Consider the following 22,661-nt stretch of genomic DNA (forward strand, 5'->3'; position numbering starts at 1 on the left):
ATTTTATTTTCGACAGCACTAAGATTGTGACAAAGTGTTAAGCTGTTCTTTTTTAACACAAAACAATTTGTTTTGGATTCTTGATTATTGCAAAATATAAGAATGAAGGTAAGCATGCAAGTGTTGTAATGTCTAGTAAATAAAAAAAAACCTAATCTAATAAAAAGTTACGAGATTGATTTATGGGATTGTTATATGTATGTTTGGTACACGTGCCAAAATATGTCCAAACTGTTTGTTTATATCAGTGTGATTTTTGCATTATTTAGCAAAACACTACAAGTTCATTTCCTATATCAATCAAAATTGATAAATCAGACTGCAGTTGTGTTTATGCAAATATGCAATTTCATATCAATAAATGTGGCATAAAGTTACTATAAAAGATCTCATGGTTTGATTATTTTTGTAGTTAGTCATACTGCTAACAATTCGGAACAAGGGAACGTGTTTTGAGTTTTGTCACACACAAGACATTTTTAGTTATACAGTTGTGGTCCGAAGTTTACATACTGTTCACTCTTTATAAATAAGAGCGTTATGGCAATGTTGGTCTTGCAAATTTTTTTTTAACTAGTCTTTTGTGATGGCAGAAAGATTATGTAACATGCATCTTTAATAGAAGAAACCCCCTGGAATTGGAGCATAATGTTTAATTTATTTGGGGTTTTCTGACATCAACAATTTAAATGTATATATACAGGGTCAGAAATATACATAGAGCACACCTATTATTTGGCTTTCTGTATAAAAGATACTTGTGAGATCCATCATCAAGCTTCTAGTAGAATTCTGGTTGGAAATTTGACCACTCTTGGCAGAATTAGTGTTGTTCAAATAAATGTGGTGGTTTCTTGGGACATACCGAACTTTATACCACAGTCAACAAATTATTCATGGGTTTGAAGCGCCAAAGACTTAAAGTTGATGTGCTTTATTCATTTCACAACTTGTTGGAACACTCAACACTTGAAGTTTTAATCATAATCATATCTAATCATACAGTGATCATAATCTAATGATTTAAGAACATGCTGAAGAACTCAGAGGTCATCCTTCTTTATTGTTCCATTTACTTTGTTCAATGCACCAGTCCTACTAGCAGCAAAGCAGCCTCGAAGCATGACCACCATCACAAAGATTTCTTTCTACAATGCCAGCCTGTCAACCCATGGTGATGTGACCTCCCCCTTTGATGATAGGCAGCGACACCAGTTCATGTTCATGGTAGACCTGTGACTGGCTGGTTCCTTGGTTGTTTCTCTCAGCTGAAGGTGACATTTTGGGTCTCCCTACAGACCTTGGCAAAGTGGCTACACCTTCCAATAACTTGTATATACTGTACAATAATTTGAACTAATCTGGAAATCTGCTGTTGTTCAGAAATGGCTACAAGAGTTGTTGGTCAATCCAGTGAGAGCTGTAGAACAAACCCACCATCACAAAGTGATGCAGTCAGTCATGATCACTAACAGAAGGTTGAGAAATTAAGGCATTTCAGGACTTTCAGCAGACCCGAATTAATAATCTACTTGAGCCCAATATTGCTGAGACATGTTCATGATGAATGTATCTAAACATTGTTCAAAGATTTAGAGATCATAAGGAAAATGTAAAAAATACCAAAACTTAACAATGTAACATCATCCTTTCCTCGACTAGATTCAGTTTTACTTTTATAGTTTATGACAGTGTCTTACAATAGAAGTCCATGACTACTGGGGAAGCTCCAACAGCAGTCATTTGAGAGGTAATGTCCTTTTTTTTGGTGAACAGAGTCTACAAATGTCCATCAAATGCATTTAGTTCATGCATGCCATGGCAGCTCCAAATATTTCCCAGTCGGTAGTTTTACTTTGCCAATCACATGACCAAAAGAAGGGATGTGATTGCCAGTTCACAATGCAGTTTTTCTTATTGGAGACATTGGGTTTTGGTAGAAAATGTGGTCACTCAGTGTTGCATTTTGGCAAAAATAAAAGTTCAAAGCTTCCAAAAGGAGGACAGCTTAACTACAAAGGCTGTTTAGTTTTAGATAACTTTGTTTTTTTTATTATTAGATTAAAATGAAAATTGGATTTATCATGTTTTGCAGTGACAAATCACAAGGTTTTAGGTCCTGAGGGGTAGGCACATCTGGCCCTTTTTTTTTTTTTGCAAACCACAGGCCACACAGGATTGACAAGCAATCAGGAAGCCAGAGAATCAAAGAAATGTTTGGATTTTATTTGGTCTGGAATGCTAACTAGGTCAGATATTGACATTGATGCTTACCTAAGCTTGTCACGCATGCAAATGAGATGTATTTAGATTAAATACTGTTGTACTTTTTTTTTTCCCCCAGCTTTATTTTTACTCCCCTAGTACAGGAATTTACCCAAATAGAACCATTATCCTTATTTGTTTTACTTCTAATTTTAAAAGTAAGCAAACCAGGCTGCTGAATTAAATGTTTGTTCCTTCATCTTAACCATTTTCAAAATGTTGTTTGATGGAATCGTGGACCACCTGAATCTGCCTCATGACTCGCATCTGTTCGAATGTTTGCACTTGTGCGAGATGGTTGGGTTGGTTTTTGTTTTGCATATAGAAATTCCCCCTTTGTGGAAAAGAGCTGGGAAATGTCATAAATTTAATCAAGACGGTGATGTCGTTAATGTTTTTGCTTGCTGTATCTGCCAGTTGGGTTGTGGATTCTGCGGTTGAGCTCTTGAATTATCATCTCATTCTGTGCCACCTATGAGTTAAGGCAATTGCAATCACACACCAGAAACCACATGTTGAACCATTCAGTAGACAATAATGGTAAAGTACATGCATCACAGTACATGTGTTTACATGGACTCACATTAAATTAAATTAATTAATTAACAATAAAGAAATGGATTGAGACCAGCAGACGTTAAGACTAGCGTTTTATGGTAGAGCGAGAAACTAATGCGTGTTTGAGGGCTTAGTGAGTTCGACGGAATGCCCAGGAACTGGCCCGTGGGATCCAGGTCGTAAAGGTTAACTTCAGGCCCGGCTTAAGTGTTACTCCACTAATCCTCATCTACACATTGTCAGTCACAGGCCCTGAGCAAGTTTTATAAGCCCTCACAAAACAGCCTTCTAGGATCTCACAAAACAAGAGCTGACGAAAAAACAGCCTGCTCAGCATGAACACCCAGCATGAGTTACGTCCAACCCTGCACCATGCATGCACTCTCATGATAAATACGTTTTAAAGTCTGACATAAGTGTACCTGTTAATCTAAAGCTTGTTAGAGATAATGGTTATTTTTACAATGTCGCAGGACTGCTGTGTTTTTTAACGCAGTGTCGTAATTTTGAGCAGCCATTAGCATGTTTTCAAAGGTCCGTGCTGCGCGAGAGGGGCCACCATCCCGCTGTCCCGTCTCAGAGCACTGTGGGTGAGATAAGGCAGGACACGGCATGGAGCTTTCCCTGGAAGTACTCAGCTTGTCTGCCCCAGCTGTAGAGATATATGCTTTAAAGTTATGCTTTTCCGTCCTAATAATAGACACTTTTTTCTTTTACACGAGGATCGTCTCAATATGTTATGTACTATATTGATGTCTCAATTAACTGAATGTAAACCATCATGCGAAAGCCGCGAACTTGCAGTATATTGTACAGAAGGTTTTCCTTTGCTTTAAAGTTCTTCAGTATCTGCTTTTTGTCAAAAATAAAAAATAGTCACACGCTTAATCTATACATTAACATTTACTCCTAATGCATGAAGCTAGGGTATAATATTTTAGCTTTTACTTAAGAGTCTAAAATTTGTCTTTATTTCCTTAGTCATAAGACAGCCAGTTTGTCCTCCCGGGTTTCCTATTTTTGAAGAGTAATTTGAAAACATCAGACGGCAGCTCAAACAAATCGTCTTGCTGTTTTTAATTAATGCCGCTCTCGGTGAGTGTAAATTCTTAAAATTTTTTCAGAGACGAGACAAAATTTGCCACGGCCATATTCCCACCGATTTGAGCAGAACAACATATCTAAACAGAATTATGCTGAAAGGAAACAGCAGTACTGTTCCAGAATCAAAGCTAAGCATGATCATGGTGAAATCTGCAAACGGTCAATGTTTCATGTAATCCAGGTTCCCTTAAGTCTGACTCCACAAAGGATGCCCCTTTCACCCTCCCAAGTTTGTACATGTTACAAATAAACATAATCAATTTTCAAGACAAGAAGTAAACCCTTGAGGTTTAAGGCGTCGCTCGTGATATTGATCTAGACAGAGGTGCCCTGCGGTCAGATCTTAAAGCGCTGATAGGGCTGACCTTGACTCATTTGGCATGAACCCCAGTTGGTGGGCAGCTGAGAGATGTAAGCCAAACCTCCCAGGTGCAGTTTAGCCACGTCTCTGACATATGAGGGTCCTCTGCTTTAGATAGACGTAATTACTCCAAATTCCTGCAACTGTGAGAAGAACCCCGAGTGTTGTGCTATGTGATCAGAGGGTGCTCGCCTTTTTTGTTGTTTTTGGAGATAGGGATTTTCTGCATCAGTTAAACGCTCGCTTAAGGTTTTTATATTTATCCTTGCATACACTACAGTTTATTAGGCATCACCAACATTTTTACACGCTATTAAATTTCATCGCTTTTGTCCATCTGCCACGGTAAGCATTATAAGTTGCTCAGTGGCCAGTTATTAGAAAAAAAGTTAATGTTGTGTCTCTTTCACTACCGAATCTATTGTCTCTGGATGCTCCGTCTTGTTTGTGGTTTCAAAGTGGAAAATGAACGGATCCCCACGCCGGACCGTTTTACTGCTTCCTCTATTGTTTTTTTTCTGTTTTTTTTTTATTTGACGCATATGTTTGTCTAATCTTGTTTCTCCTTGGTACTTTCCGTCAGGGACACCCACCAGTTAGAGCCATGACTCATTTAGACACATTTCCCTGGAGAAGCCCAGAAAAGGATGTCTTAGCTAATGTTTCAGCAAATGAGTGTTAGCAATAACACACTCTCAAGGTGACACGTATAGTGCTCACAGCTTCCTTCGACGTTCTGTTTAATGAGTAACACATTTCGAGCAGCTATAACTATATAGCTGTAAACTTTTAAGGTGTACAATCATCTGTTAAACAGGATGGCAAAGCTTTTACAATCTGCAGAGGCACAAGTTGAGGGTGGATTCATTTTAAAGCCCATTAAGAGCACAATGAAAATTATTTCTTTAATTATTTTATTTTCAGTTAATATCCATCCCTTAGTATGAGTTAATTTTATAACCAGATCCAGAAATACTGTAAAACACATCAGCAACTTCAATGAAGTCTTAGCTGCTTGGTGCTTGTTGGTCTTTTGGCTGGTCTCATCCAGGGGTCACCAGGGTGGACCATCGATCCGCACACAACTTGCCACAGGTTTTATGCCCAATGCCCTTCCATTTTATTTAGGCTTGAGACCGGCAGTGCATCCAGTCGCTGGGGTTTGGGTGGGAATTGAACCCATGCCTTCCACATGGCAGGCAAAAAACCTACCACTGAGCCACCGATGCCCACTAAGTCTTAGGTGTATGGGAAATCATGAAACTAATTAAAACTTTTTTATTCTGTATATTAGATACCATGTTTTATTTCTTGTTTTCAAAGACGTCTGGTGTAACTCAAAGTTACTCAAATCAACCATTTTCTCCTAACTACTGTGCACAAGTTTTTTGTAGGCAAACCTGATTTCATTGGCTATGTGACTTATGTTTATCTAAATATTTATTTATTTGCTAAATGTGTATAACAATATCTAAAGAGTTTTTACAAAAAAAGCATTATTAATTGTGTACCATTAAACTGGTGACAGGACTCAACGCTCATTCATGCCTATGGGGACCAAGGGCTATCCCATCTGGTCGGATCCCACACAAAAGCCAATGCAGCACAGCTTGCTGAAAAAAGTAATTGCTGGCACCAGAACATCCAGTGCACCACATCTTTCTCGCACAGCGTCCAGTAGGTAAAGAACTCATGGCTACAGAGGTGCCCTCACACTCCCCACACCCAAGTCTGATCGAGCACCCATGGGATGCGCCAACCAAAGGTGTCTGATCCAAAGAGGCTTCACCCCATGACCCAGAGCCAGACACCATAGCAAACACACCCACAGAGGTCTTTTGAGGTCTTCATGCCAAGTCCAAGCAGTAAATCTATACAAGCAGTAAATCTATACATATTGAGTGTAAATTTTTGTGTTGTAATGTTATGGCTGATCTGTGTATCTGCTTTACTTAGAGAATTCTTTAAGGTCCTCTTTTCTGACACAACCTTCCCATTTTATCTGGACTTAGGACTGGCACTGCATGCACTGGCTGGGGAAATGTATTTATTTTTACATTTAGGCATTTGGCAGATGCTCTTATCCAGAGCGACTTACATTTTTTATCTCATTATAGATCTGAGCAGTTGAGGGTTAAGGGCCTTGGTCAAGGGCCCAACAGTGGCAACTTGGTGGTTGTGGGGTTTGAACCCCGGATATTCCGAACCGTAGTCCAATGCCTTAACCACTGACCTACCCCTGGGTAGTATGGGGTCTGGCAACCACTGACAGCAGGGGGTCGAACCCAAATCTTTAAATGCCCAAATCAACAACCTAGAGACTTAGCCATTTGAGCTACATTTCTGTACTGATAAAAATGTAAAAATATTAAAATTTCTGGATACTTGTGTAAATAAGCGTATTAATTATAATGATCATTATGTTTTTTTTTTCCTTGCCCGATCTAATATTAGCTCAGTAAAATGATATAATATTAGGCCAACCATCAACATGTTAATTGCAATATTGGTATAGTGGTGTCTGTATTCTCAGTTCCAGGATCCTTAGTCTCATCCTGAGCTCTGTGGAGTTTCTTTCATGTTCTTGTGCATGTCTTTTAGTTTTTTTCCACCTCTTAAAAACATGCCTGTATGCCGATTGCTTATGCAAACCTGCCTGAGGCGTGAATGTGTACATGCATAGTGAGTGCATAGTGTGTCCTGCAGTGGGCCGTGTTACATTGAGCGTGTGTCCTTACGTTATGTCTAGTGTTACCATGATGCTGTCTTGATACACCGTGACCCTGAACAGTGCGAAGATGAATAAAGATACTGAAGATGAATGTTCTTGTAATTTGTTATACTATGAGAATTTATTACTATACATTTTATACTTCTACTATTTTTATACGTATAGCATTCGGTCCACTTGGTCAAATCAAATTCGTGGTTGAGGCTGCCATTTTCTTTATTCTGGGCGATTTTAACAAAATACAATTTCAAGAGAAAATGTCTGTCTATCCCTCGGTCCCTCGACTAAAGACACCAATTATTTCTCAACACTCCGAGTTTGGAACAACCCCACAAATGGCTGCCATGAGGATTATGCCTTTATTCCCTTGCATAGGCTTTGAATATTTCGTCTGGACCACACTGAAGAGCTCACACATTTCCCCTGCTTTGCCAAGACCTACATACGTTTAACTGCCTTTCTAATCCGCACGTCTGGCTTCTCTGTTTTTTTTTCTTATCTTTTCCGTTACAGTTTATACATCTACATAATACCTTTCCCTGTATAGTATGTGTATATGAATAATTCGTTGCACTCTATTTCTCTTGTACAATATCACGTTATCAGAGCAAGACGGAGCCCCTTGAACAACTTCCAATTTAGATAAAAATGACAGAGTTATCGAACTCATACAGATTACATGACAGAGACAAACTCAGTAGTTTGGTCCAAGCTAATGTAATGTACGAGCTGCTAACTTTGAGGACGGGTAGCTGGAGGGGGGAGGGGGGGTGTCTTGGGGTGTGTGGGGGGGCTAATCCACATAAGTAGTCTTTGTGTTCGTAAACCTTGTTCTAGGCTTGTCATCTCTCAAGCCAGAAGATTAGGATGAAAGAGAGCTTTAAAGATAAGCTCCCAAGTTCTCCTCTATCACATCATCATCATCTCTTCCTTCCTTAACAAATGGTCCTACATCTGCTTCCACCTACATCTTCAGCTTTTTTATGTACTTACTGTGCTGAGTTTAGTATTAAGGAGAATCATTCTATTCATTGCAGAAAGAAGAAATTCACTTGACTGTAGATAAGGAGCTTCTTTGAAATGATGCCCTGCTTGGAAGTAACCATGATTAAAGACTGACTGTGCAGTTCGAAAGTGGACGTTTGGGGAATGTCCATCCGATCTCTGGAACGTACTGTAATTGCGATACCTACTGCTTCTTAGGTCCTTTCAACTGTATTAGGAATGGACATTTCCTAAATGCTTTGCGTCTTGGTGGCCTAGAGCCCAGCTGTTGAGAATTACCTCTACGTCCTTGTCCTTAGTTGGTATCCTTTTTCATTTTATTAGCCACGTGAAGTTTGTAAAACACTCGTGTCCTGGTGTAAAAGTGGATTGAGACTCTATAGTTGGTTTTGTGGGAGTGGTTTTATGGGCCTTCTGGTCCTAAGTTGCCGCTTTGGCTACTGCTACTGTAAAGATTTCATCTCGTATATATCTACCATGTTATACCCCCATTCCATTGAGCAGAATTTGGTACCGAACCTGCTGTACACTGATGCAAATTGATTATGACCTCTGGAGAGCTTGGTAGAAGTTGATATCGGATCATATCAGCGTCTTTTGGGCTCAATGTGAATTGCGTCATGTTCGTTAGCTTTGTTAGTGAAAGAAAAATTCGAGAATGTCCAAAAATGTCTTCTTTTTCGTTAATGCCTTGGTATCGAGTATCGCTGTTATTGAGTCGTTATTGATCCTTAGGCATCATTATCGAGTCGTATCACCTCCTTACCTGTTCGGCAGCCAAAAATCCTCGTATTAAATGTAAATGGAAGAAATGACACATTAACTAAATTGGTATCGACTGATATTTTAAATCAGGGGATGTCTGGATAGGTCGTTAGCAAATTCGGCTAACGAAATTTAGCATCTAAACCTGTCTATTTCTCCATTACATACTGTAAAGTTTAGCAAGTTAGACTGATCCAGTAGAGCACGTATTCCTAAATGTTAAGTAGAAGTTAACAAACTTGGTACCCCACTCTGGCTCTTATTTATTAAAAACCCGAAAAATATCATAAATCTGTGAACACCATCGCACAAAAAATAAAATGAAAAAACTATTCAGGTTACGTACGTATCTATCTGTGTTAAATGTTCTTAATAACTCACTATAGAAAGTGTCTCAAAGTGAGTCATGAAAAGAAAAAAAAACCTGAAATTTAAGAATAACACGGATGTGACAAGATGCTTTGAGAAACAGTTGAAAAGGTGGCATGAGTGTAAAATTAAAGCGTGTTAATTAGGAATAATGACTGGAACATTTTCTAAGGATCTCTTTTAATTAGTTGCATATTCAACAGACACGCTGAGGATATCAGACATGCTGATGAGACACGCATACCGCTGTAATGAAAAGTAATCGTTTTAATTGACCTTCTGATTGTGTAAAAGAAATAGCGTTAATTAAATTTTGCAGTATTAAGCGCGTGATGTCATCACACCCTTAAGTGACAGAAAACATGGTTCTACAAATTTAATAGATAGATAGATAGATAGATAGATAGATAAATAGATAGATAGATAGATAGATACATACATACATACATACATACATTCCATTTTCTTCCCGCAGGTGATACGGTCTCTTAATCAGTACGCCACACAGTACTGATCCATTTTGCACATCTACTGTACACACATGGTTTTTGCACTCTCTGTGGACATTCTGAACATTCACTTACACCAGTGCCCACTGCACAACTACACATTCGTGGACATTAGTTAAATTGCCCAATTACCCTATCAGAAGTCACTTTAAATATGTCACTTCAAGCATATTTGCACACCCTCTGGACGTTCTGTTACCCGGATGCCCAAGTCACTTTAAACACTTTAAATATGTGGCATTTCTGTTTATATTCAATATATATTTAACTTTCTTCCCACAAAATTCCATAAACTCTATATCTCTGTATTATTTTTTTTTTATTTTTCATAAATGTTTCTTATATTGTATATTTGTCCTGTACACTACAGCTGTCTCTTATTTTTCTATATTTTTCATACATTTATCTTATATTGTATATTTTGTACTTTATAGTGATATTTTATTTTTTATTTTATATTTTATTTTAATTTTACTCAGTCAAAACTTATGTTTTCCTTTTTTATATTTATATCCTATCCATTGTCTATATTTTAAGGTCACGGGCAGTTGTCCAAGCATTTCACTGCACATCGTACTGTGTATGACTGTGAATTTGAATTTTGAATTTAAATACATACATAAATATATACTTAATTAATCCTGAAAGAAATTCCAGATATTCAGCAACAATAGAGATGACATTAACACAAAGACTTGATATGATTGGACACTGTATATCTTACATACTGTACAATCAGTAGACACGGGGTAATGTGAAAGCTGACCAGAATTTACTAGTGCAATGCTAAAAACAAACAAAAAATATGAAAAAATCTAAGAAGCATATAAATAAATCACAAGTTTGAAAAAAAAAAACAGGGAACTAATAAGTGAAATTTAGTTAAATGCAATGCAAGCTTGAAGTCCAATTTTATATGTGGCAAATTTTACATTAACTAATGAAAAAAAAAATTCAAAAGAACAAGTTGTATTATTCAGATCATGTTAACTGTACTGTATTTGTGACATATGTCACTTTAAACAAACTACTGTACAAGCTCATTTGCACTCCTCTTCTTTGTACTGTTTCCACTTTGCACCATACCGGCCTTTTGTCGTTTGTTATCTGTCATCTGTCCCTTTTTGCAGGACAGATAAAGTTATTTGTCTTATCCACTGTGTTAGTCTTAGTTTGTTATATTTAATGATTTTTTTAACACTATTTTGTTCTTTAACAATGACATTTTTGTGTACTTATTGTTGTTTGTAAGGGAACTGAGAGTAACTTCAATTTCAGAAAGCAATTTCAATTCTTTATATGTATGTCCTGTACTGTACACTACTGTACAGCAGAATAAACAATAAACTTGACTTTGACTTTGACTTGACTTTAACATATTTGATATTTTTTTTATGCCTTGTAACATGTAACATGTGGTATAGAAAACACTAGCAATTTAGCGCACTAAATCTTTTGGTTGATTTCCAACTTTCAGATTGAGACCTACATCAAGGAGAGCTTGAAGGCAGAGATGGCCCAGTTACAGCAAAGCGCCGTCCACAATCGTACAGCAGCCATGCTGGAAATGGGAACCAACCTTCTGTCCCAGACGGCCGAACAGACCCGAAAGCTGACTGATGTTGAGACTCAGGTAACTTACTTACCCCCTGTGATGCTCCACACACAACGCACACTTACAGTAGATATTCATCTTATTATTATCTCTGCAGGATCGCCATTGAAAAGCCAAACGAAATACTTGAATCACATGACATGTCTGTTCTCCCTGTAGATATGCTCTGTACTCGTGTTCCCACCACTATTGATGTTTTATGTGAGTTTGAATGAGACACACAGGAATACGGTCATGACTCGATTCTGCTGTTTTTGAAACGAAGCGTTTTTCTTAAGGGAAAAGAAAATTTTTAAACACTACCAGATAGCCAAGGAACAACAGTTGCCTGTTTCTCCGGTTAATGACTTCTCTACAGGTGTTGCTTGTGTAATGGGGTCGACTTTATGTTTAGATCATTACCCTTTATATTTTGCCTGTACTCTGTCACTTGAAATTAGGTTTTGAATCAGACATCCAGGCTGGAGATTCAGCTTCTGGAGAACTCATTGTCCACGAACAAGCTGGAGAAGCAGCTCATGGTGCAGACTAATGAGATCAGTAAACTCCATGATAAGAACGGGTAAGCATACTGTACATTTAAACACAAATCACAGATTAAGTTCATGACCCCTTTCATTTTAATCAGCATGAAAACTATTGTTGATGGAGTGGATCCATGGTATGACCATCTTTATGACTATTTTTTTTTCTTCTTCTCTGGATTCAATAAGCAGTTGTGACAAAATGGTACAATTCTGATGAGCACTGGTTTTTTTTTCTTTTTTGCACAATTTTTGCCTCGCACTAGGGAACGGTGCCCTGGAGCGTTTGAATCTGATTCCTAATAGTAAAGAAAGAAAAGATGCAAGCTTCACATCCAAAAAACACAAATTGCAAAATACAAATATTCAGTTCTCAACAACTTAATCAGATCTCAGACTCGGCCTCATGCAGTGAGTTCGGCGCAACCTGCCAATGGATGAAAGATATCTCATGCCTCAAAAAAAACAGAAAAAAAAAACACACACATATTTTCATAGATGGACCATTGCACATTTAATTTATTTGATATTTAAATATCCTGTCTGGATAGTATGATATACTGCAGTTTGTTAATTGCTAGGATGGGTCTCATGTGACTCGGGTGACTTGTATCTCGTCAATAGCATGCGAGCCTGACTCCAAATTCTATCAGCAAAGCGATCTAGCTGTGTTAGGGAAAAAAATGCATACAAGAATTTCCTCGTCATTATCGCAAAGACCAAAAAAGCTGCGCTTGCATTAAAAAAAAATTAATAAAAAACACATACATATTTGTTCTCCAGGTTGATGTTATGGGATTAATATTGGTCAGGAAATCATCATGCAGAATTCAAGATACAAGATGCATGTGTTATTAAATGTTAAATTTACTATACACAAATTGCTATACACAAATTTACTGTACTATACACATGTCTCATACCCAAGGAGAGCTACAGTATGAAGCCTTAAGGCAACTATCCTGCCTGGCATTAGATTAGTTCTCAATTGTATACAGTATATGATGAAATTTGGATTGCTTCTTGTTACGGTTAGGGATACTGAGAAAAAAATCATATCAATATTTACACACCCATTACAGACATATTTAATCAATTTAATCTCCTATAATGTGTGTATTATAATGCAGAACCATAGACGTGGACGTGTGTGGACAGCTTCGCGCAGCAGCTGTGCTATGTCCTGAAACGCTTTCCTTCTGTCCCCTGCACCTCTTTTGGTCTCTTTCCCTTTCTACTGGCTGCTCTCCCTCTCTCGCTCTCTCTGTGTGTCCTTTTTGTCGTCTTTCTTCTCACTGTCTCGCTCTCTCTCCCTCTCCCCAGGTTTTTGGAGTCGAAGATGCAGGAAATGGAGGCAAGGCACAGGGAGGAGCTGGAGGTACTGAGGGAGGAAAAGAGCAATCTGCAGGCGCTTGTGGTCAGGCAGAGCGGTGTGATTCTTGACTTGGAGGCTCAGCTGGGCAAAGCCTCAGGCAACAGCACCGTGCTGCAGAAGCAACAGCAGGACCTGATGAACACCGTGCATAGCCTTCTCAACCTCTGCTCCAAGGACGGAGGTACTGTACACAAATGTTGCGCAGATCAGCTCCGACTTTCAGATTTCCCAAAATGTCCTTTAAAAGTGCACGTGAAATATTTGTGCACCATGAGTTCGGCCTTTCTTTCAACTCTGGTTTCTTTTAAATGCTCATTATAGCTCAAAAATGAAAAGCATGTGAAGACTATTCTTACAATAATGACTAGTTTCTTTATATACAACAGACTATTGTCTTCAAGTTGTCATTGTTGTGCGCCATTGGCCAACGTAGTGCTTACAAAGTTTGTTTAATGCAAAAGACCGACAATTATCATTTGCTTTCTCGTTGGGAGTTCAAATTGTAACAATGGCGTAGCCGTCTCCCAGTCCAGAAGCCCAGACGAGTAAAACCAAAGCTGTGTTGTCTGGGTGAGAGAAATTACAGTACACACTGTCTTCCGTGTCAATCATAGCTCCACTAGCCAATCATGTTATAGCTCGTTCCTCTGAGTGTGTTCAGCTGCAATATGATGTAGCGTGAGAAGCAGCTCTGAAAAAGTGATGACTGACTTCACACGTCTCAAAGGAAGTATGAGCTTCACCTTGGACGGTAGTTGTAGTATAATATGGCCGCGATTGGGAATTGAAAAATGGGACAAGATTTACATTAAAAAAATAATAATAATTAAAAAAGGGAATCTAATCAGCAATGCCAAAGCAGTTCGAACCAGCTAACTCCATGCTAACTATACTCATGCATACACTGTATGCATGTGCCGTATGCCAGAATGTCCATACGTCCATGTTAAAAAAAATCCAAATACTTGCATGGTCCCAAAAGATAAATTAAAGTAAAACAGATCTTCCAAAAACAGGTGGTTGTGATCAGACTCTAAGGAGAATAATATCGCAATAGTGTTTATGTATTCAGTATTATCCAAATACACGGAGAGACCAAGGACTTCACTTAGCCCAGCCAACACTTTGAATTTGATCGGAATTATTCTGCACCTCTACACCGCTGAGCAAACAATCACAGTAACAATACCCTCTAACATCTGAACAGAAGTTGAGAATCCCTGAACAGTTGTGTATTATTCTGTACTCGGATGAATAGAGCATATGTTACATTGGATAATGCACCTGCAGGCCCTTTGGAATGGGAATGTGATGGACAGCTGTAACGCGTCCACTATAAATATAGGATCTTGTCATTGCGCTGTCTTTTAGGCTTTGCTCTATTTCTGGAAGCCTCCAGTGATGTGTGAGTGGTCATTTCTGTAGTTGTAGTCCCTAACATTTACATTTAGGCGTTTGGCGGATGCTGTTATCCAGAGCGACTTACAAAAAGTGCTTTGAAATTTTTAACATTAGATAGATCCTTACACTGGTTACTAGGTTACTAACTAAGTTTAAGTTGGTGTAATAATCTAACCAATATCTATCTACAGTATATTTATCTAACCGGTGTAAGGATCTATCCAATTTTGGAAACTTTAAAGCACTTTGATACGTCAATTTGGATAACAGCATCAGTCAAACACTGTTGTGAACTTTACTATTATAAAAATCAGCAAAACAGATAAATCAATCAATAAAAATTGTCTTTTAAAAGATAAAAAAGACAATATTTTAACTAACGCGTTGTCTTTCAAATACTTCAGCTAGGACCTTTCATCCCTGGTTATTGCTAATCTGTTTTAAATATGTTTTGCATTATTTATGGGAATTCACCGTCATCCAGAAAATAACACTTAAGGTCTATATTAAACATCTTGTTAGTAAGTACACTGATCAGCCATAACATTAAACTTAAAAATAAACATTATGCACAGTATTGTGTAGGTTCCCCTTGTGCCTTGGGGCAAGACTACAGAAAACCTCTGAGGGTGTGCTGTAATGTCTGGCACTCGGACGTTAGTGGCAGAACCTTTAGGTTGCTGTGGGTTGCAAAGGATTCCTCTGTGGGTCCGATTTGTTAGTCTGAAGGATTCTCCTGTAAAGATGCTTGATAAAACTGAAATTGAGGCCGAGGGCAGATCAACAGCCTTGGACTTTTGTGTATGCTAAGCCCCATACACAGCAGACTGTGGTGCACTGGGTGTTCTGATACCTTTCTTTCATTTCCAGCATTCACATTTTTAACAATTTGTGTTGCTACATTGTTTTTTCTTTGGGATCAGAGCATACAAGCTGGCATTGTCTCCCCCAGGCATAAATGAGCCTTGGGTGTCCATGATCCCGACACCAGTTCACTGGTATATAATTGATAATCATTATTATTCAATTCACCAGGCGGCGGTGTTAACGTAGTGAGTGGTCGTTGTATATATAATTAGAAAAGTGAGAATCATTTATCTATTAAAAACTATAAATAAAGTCATTGATTCTACTTTGTTGTTGCGATTGGCCAACATTGGTTTAGGTCATAATTATGATTGTCAGAAATCTTTCCTCATACACATTGAATTAATTGTAAACAGTAATATCTGTGTATTTTAAATGTTACAGCATACATTTCCTATATATAAAAGACTAGGAAAAATACAAAAGAAAAGCTTATCTGATCTTCAGCTATGCAGGCTGTTTTCACTGGAGCGTCAGATTCCTCTTCTTGGCTGACCCTTGTCGAACCCAACCCTTGTGGTCTTCTGCGCTTACAGCCCTTCCACCCTACAAGGTTCAGTGTGTTTTGCTTACTGAGATACTTTTCAGCTCACCACGCTTGTAAAGAGTCGTTATTATAAAGAGTTGCCATAGCTTTCCTGGCAGTTAAATCATTCTGCCTATTTTTTCTCAGACATACTCACCGGCAGGGTGTTTCCATCTACAGTACAAACCTTATTTTTGTGTAAAGTTTAAGGAATGTTTCGTTTGTAAAAATGAAAAAGTATTTGAATTCACGCCAGTATGCACGCAAGTATGCCATGGGTAAAGCCACATGTACATTAAATCTGATCCTGATCATCTTAATAGTCCTTGATTGGTTAGCGAGGCTGTGTCTTCACCTATAACTGTTGTAACTGAACCCCGTTCTAGAGCTAAAATGCGACAAATTGTAATAAATGTCTTGTTTACCGAATCCACTGAAACTGTGTTGTCTCCAAGTCTCAAGTCTGTGTCTGATTTGCCGTGACTAATGCAGCTGATTATCTCATTGTTTATGCTGTGAAAGGTAAGCAACAATGGGGTCAAAGTTGAATTAAATTAAAAACTTTGAAGCAGTGGCAAAGCGCAACTTTTAGACAGTGTGCCTAAATGCTGAAGGTAATGCTTCCCCTAGGAAATTACTGGAACAGAGTACAAAAAAACAGACCTTTCAAGACATTTGAAAGAAATCACGTCCTCGGTTGAACGTTTTGCTCCAGACAGGGGTTGTGTTATAGCGGATGGAGCTTATCACGGTCCAGCGCTTTAACAGTTGACCGAAATGTCAGACAGACAGACAGCCTCGTTGCATCTACAGGCTCCATAATGTCTCACTCAGCGGCTGTATATACGTCAGTACATATTCTGTCATAGTCACCTTATACAACCGGATCAGCTTGCCAATTCTAGCATTTTTTTTATTTTTTTATAATATACTGTACCTGGCTAGGATTAAACAGTATCTATAAAAATCAAACGACCATTTTTGCAACAGAGCAGAATAATCCTGAGAATATTTCGAAAATTATTCTGTTGACATTCAGTGAAACACTCCTTAGTGCTGGAGGGTCATGGAATTCCCTATGGAGGCCTCGAATTTCTTCAAATACACCCAATTCCCTTTTAATTCAATTCAATTCAATTCAATTTTATTTGTATAGCGCTTTTAGCAATTTTCATTGCCGCAAAGCAGCTTTACATAGTCAAAAGAATTATTTAGGTTTGTATGAAATGTGAATTTGTATGAATCAAAATGGTCAGTTTGTCCCTGGTGAGCAAGCCGAGGGCGACAGTGGCAAGGAAAAACTCCCTGAGATGGTAAGAGGAAGAAACCTTGAGAGGAACCACACTCAACAGGGAACCCATCCTCATTTGGGTGAAACAAAAAGCAGTAAATGATCTGCATTTATACAGTGTGTAGGGTGGGAGGCAGTTCAGCTATAATAGCTGATGTTAATTGATGTTAATATGGAGTCCAGGTAGTTATTGAAGACCCAGGTAGACTTGTAAGAAGTTCCAGTCATGAACTATCGAACTGTCAAGTCCCCAGAGAAACAGTTGCCAACACCAGTCAAGGCCAGAACCATTTTCTAGGTAGAGAGAATCATTCCCAGACACCAGACGCATCCCAGAGAGACACACGGGGCATCCATGTGACGAGATCTTCAGCCAGAAGCGGGGCACCAGGATGGGTCAGACAGGTCCGGAGGGCAGAGGGAGTCTGGATCACTGGCAGCTCAGGAACGACATTTGTAGCTCGACAGAGAGAGAGAGAAAGAGTGAAATGGGGGGACAGGAGGAGAGAGGAAAAAGAAAGAGGGGGGGAAAGAGAAGAAGAGGAGAGATGGCAGTTAGGTATGGTCACAGTCACACAATGTATAATGTGAATGTATATTAACTGTAGCGTGCAAGCAGAGACTCCGGCAGGACTAACTATGACAGCATAACTAAAAGGGAGGAGCCAGAAGGAAACACAAACATGAGGGCTTCCTGACATGTAAAACAAACAATCACCTCACCATCAGCAAACCTGAGTGATCAATGAGAGTGAGGAAGACAGCATCCAAACATACCAGTTTACCATAATACTCTACGTCCATGAGTCCCCCAGATCTGCTCCTTTACCTATGGCAAATCTATTTATAAAAATGCTCGGCTAAATAAATAGGTTTTTAGCCTGGACTTAAACACTGAGACTGTGTCTGAGTCCCGAACACTATTTGGAAGACTATTCCATAACTTTGGGGCTTTGTAAGAAAAAGCTCTGCCCCCAGCTGTATTTTTCATAATACGCGGTACTGACAAGCAGCCTGCATCCTTTGATCGAAGTAGGCGTGGCGGATCGTAAGACACTAGCAGTTCGCTCAGGTACTGCGGCGCGAGACCATTTAATGCTTTATATGTCAAGAGTAGTATTTTAAAATCAATGCGAAATTTCACAGGGAGCCAATGGAGTGAAGATAAGATAGGGGTGATGTGCTCATATCTTCTGGTTCTGGTGAGGACTCTCGCTGCTGCATTTTGGACTAGCTGAAGCTTATTTATGCATCTAGCTGAACAACCAGACAGTAAGGCATTACAATAGTCCAACCTAGAGGTGATAAAAGCATGAACTAGTTTTTCTGCGTCGTTTAGCGACAATAAATTTCTTATTCTGGCAATATTTCTGAGGTGAAAGAATGCTATCCTGGTAATATTATCTACATGTGCTTCAAATGAAAGGCTGGAATCAATAATCACACCAAGGTCTTTCACTGTTGCATTTGATGGAACAGAAAGGCCATCTAAAGTTACGGTATGATCTAAAATTTTACTCCTAGCTGTATGCGGTCCTATGACTAGAACTTCTGTCTTATCCGGATTTAGCAGAAGGAAGTTAGTTAGCATCCAATTTCTTATGTCCTGCACACATTGCTCAATTTTAGTAAGCTGTTTTTTCTCATCAGGTTTTGCTGAGACATATAACTGTGTATCATCAGCATAACAATGAAAACTAATACCATGCTTACGGATTATGTTGCCCAGAGGAAGCATGTAAAGGGAAAAAAGCAGTGGACCTAAAACTGAACCCTGCGGAACGCCAAACTCCACTAGAGAACATGCAGAATAATCACCATTTAAGTCTACATACTGATAACGATGGGTCAGATAGGATCTGAGCCAGGAGAGGGCTGTACCCTTAATTCCCACTACATTTTCTAATCTGTGAAGAAGAATAGCGTGATCAACAGTGTCAAAAGCTGCACTGAGGTCAAGTAATACAAGCATAGTTACACAACCCTGATCAGAGGCCAATAGAATGTCATTTACTACTTTAACGAGCGCCGTCTCTGTACTGTGATGAGGCCTAAATCCTGACTGATACAGTTCATGTATGCCATTCCTATGTATATATGAGCATAGCTGCTCCGCTACTATCTTTTCCAGGATCTTAGAGATAAAGGGGAGGTTTGATATTGGTCTGTAACTGGACAGCTGACAGGGGTCGAGGTCAGGTTTCTTAATTATTGGTATTGTACACCCAGGATTGATGGACCTACACTAAATATGTGTGGTCCAGAATAATACACAAGGATTATTATATTGCTGTGTTAATATTTGACTAGATCGATTAAAAGTGATTCGTATAGTACAAACCAGCGACAGGGTCTTGGCATCTTTTCCATATTCATCCTGGTCTCTTTTGGAATCGCGCTAATGCAGATGTCTGGCTTAAAGAACCGCTTTGGCCGTCAACTTAAACTCCTAATGACAGAAAGAGCAACAGGAAGCAGCCCTGCTCATAGCACCTTCCCAGTAGGAAGTGGAACTTGCGCCCAGACGGCTGAAATTTCTCTTTTACACAGCCACATCGCTCCAAGGCCAGCATTTCCCCCAGGGTGTCAGAACTGGTCATGCGGCCACACCCACTTATCGCTCAACCACATTAATTATTCCCTACGCCCCCCACTGTAACCAAGGCTTAACCCTTTCGACCTTGCTTCTGCGCCTGATCTCAGTGGTCACAAAAAAAAATCTACCCTGTGCTGGGACTGGCTCAAGTGTAGAGAAATTTCAGCCGTCTGGGCGCAAGTTCCACTTCCTACTGGGAAGGTGCTATGAGCAGGGCTGCTTCCTGTTGCTCTTTCTGTCATTAGGAGTTTAAGTTGACGGCCAAAGCGGTTCTTTAAGCCAGACATCTGCATTAGCGCGATTCCAAAAGAGACCAGGATGAATATGGAAAAGATGCCAAGACCCTGTCGCTGGTTTGTACTATACGAATCACTTTTAATCGATCTAGTCAAATATTAACACAGCAATATAATAATCCTTGTGTATTATTCTGGACCACACATATTTAGTGTAGGTCCATCAATCCTGGGTGTACAATACTGTATTTCTTTCATCATCATAACAGGAAACATGTCTATACTATGCTTAAAGGTAAGTAAGTAAAAACTAGAAAGTAAATCATTTGTGTTTTAGGTTAAAAAATGTTTTTGTTTTGACTCCACCAAAGAGGATCACCTCGCTTACCTCCGGTTAACCCTAATGAGTCCAACGGGACAATGAGTCTCTGCTCTCTGGAGGTTAAAGCGAAGGTTCCAAGGTTCACACTACCACGGCACCTCTACTGCAATTTAAAACTGGGTCAGGGGTTCCTCAATAGGGAGAACGTTACCCTATCCAAGCTGATCATTCAACATGTTTCTCATATAATATTACAATTTGGAGTCTGCAGGAATTAGTGTTTGTTTCCAGAATTGAAAATGACTCGATTAGAAAAACAACAGATTGTGTCCTGGGTTAAACAATCAGTGCAGGAGCATAAATTAAAGGTTTGTTAATAAAACACTTGTCATTAAAATCGATCATTAATTTCTCTATTGTATTTTAGTTTTCTTTTAGTAGCTTAACATTTCTTTGGAAGGGATGATGATGATCTTTAACTGCCAGATCGTGATGAGCTCATCTATAGTACGTACTGTAGCGCACTTATCACTTCTAAAAATATTACCAACTCTGCTCGCTAAATCGTGTTTTAACGGTAACCGAGCCCAGTTCTGGATGGCTGTTACGATTCCCTGACTGCTGCACAAACTGTAATTTTCTTTTTCTGTTCCGTGTTATCGCACCTAATGAATAGCATCAGTCATCTTTGATTACCATAGCCTTCGATGCTGCAGAGTGGTGTTGTTTCAGTCACTGGGTTTAGTTTTCTAGAAATATATTGCACCTCAGCATGGCACTTTTCATGGATTTGTAAAATTAATGGATCTGAAATGAATCGTTAGAATTTGGCGAACGATTACTGAGATACTTTGCGCCTTATGTAATGTTCTGTTTTGCCCAACGGCACCGGCTAAAGTTGGACATTACTTATGCTTTGTTTTTTTTGTTTGTTTTTTTGTTTCGGGTCAGTTTTTGTTACCGGTGTTTTTTGTTGCACATCTCATATTAATAGAGTTAAATTTTATAGGGCAAGTGAGTGTCTGGGATTTATGGTTTATATTGGCCATAAACAAGACGTGCTCCCGTTTACCTGAATTTGTTCTAGTTTAATTACCTACTTACTGTATAAAGGCGTCTTAATTCTTGGTACGAAAGTTTAGGAAGGTTTGTTGTCCGAGACAAGAACGCATACATAAATAGAGAATAATGGATTAACATTTGACAATAAAGTGCCAGGACACAAGCTGTTTAATAGCTCTTGATATGTGATCATTAAGTGCTAAGTGCATCTTTATTATCCTTGGGAACCCGTATTGTTAGCATCATACTGTTGTGAGAATCATAGCTTTTTTTTCTTTCTTTTCTTTTCTTTTTTTTTTAATTATCCTTGGTTTCTGTATAATTATAGTGTGTATTCGAGTGCAATTTTGAAAAGAGCTATTTCCAGAAAAGTCCAGATGTCTCCAGATGTTGCTACACAGTGAAAATGTCTTTGACTTTTGGAGGCATGGTGACGGACGCACACATCGACCAATAAAACCTGTCAAAAAGTGTCTACACAGGTCCTTGTAGGAATGTCGGACCGTTGACCCTGCATGTCCCTCATCAGAGATATCAGCATTCACTGGACATACAGCTTTGGGGGAAGAAAAAAAAAAGAGAGAGACTGCAATTTATTTTCTTACATCAGAATCTCTACAGATATGGCAACCTTTGTTGAATTCCAACACAAGCACAGCTCGTTCTGTTTTATGAGGTTCTGATCCTATGAGAATCGAATCCTATTTAATGAGGAAAAGCATAAAAAAACACTGCTGTGATGATCCTTCTTCTCTTGCAATGGGACCACCTGCATAGCAAAAACAGTGCTACAGTAGTAAAACATTAAAGGTAACTGGAATTTTAAAAATAACCAACAGAGTTGAGTTGAGATGTTTTAAGTGAGGAAAAGAAGGGTGATGCGATCCTTGCTTTACTGGCACATGGATACAGTGACTATCATGTTGCCTCCATCTTCAAGATTTCATTTGAATGTCACTTAACAACTGTAGGATGACATTAAGTGACCTTTAAGTGGCTACAGTGGATGAAGTGCATACAGAGGACTGTTCAAATCAGGATCCTAGAGACAAGGCTGAAGTCATGTAAAGCCAGGAGAAAAGGCTCTTCAAGAATGAGAATCAAAGAAGATCAAGGCTGAGGTTTGCCAAAAAGAATTTCCAAAGAAAAAGAAATCCAAAAAGAAGGATTGATGATGAT

General features: G+C 38.9%; 1 protein-coding gene across 1 annotated transcript in view; it reads left to right on the forward strand.

Moving 5' to 3' along the window:
• Window positions 1–22,661, forward strand: part of angpt1 (angiopoietin 1) — a 66,132-nt gene that overhangs the window by 12,674 nt on the left and 30,797 nt on the right. The window contains exons 2-4 of the mRNA XM_053493007.1: window positions 11,145–11,300; window positions 11,723–11,844; window positions 13,130–13,362. Coding sequence (XP_053348982.1) covers window positions 11,145–11,300; window positions 11,723–11,844; window positions 13,130–13,362 — 511 coding nt within the window. The remainder of the gene's footprint in view (window positions 1–11,144; window positions 11,301–11,722; window positions 11,845–13,129; window positions 13,363–22,661) is intronic.

This window comes from Clarias gariepinus, chromosome 3, assembly GCF_024256425.1.
Source record: "Clarias gariepinus isolate MV-2021 ecotype Netherlands chromosome 3, CGAR_prim_01v2, whole genome shotgun sequence".
Lineage (NCBI taxonomy): Eukaryota > Metazoa > Chordata > Actinopteri > Siluriformes > Clariidae > Clarias > Clarias gariepinus.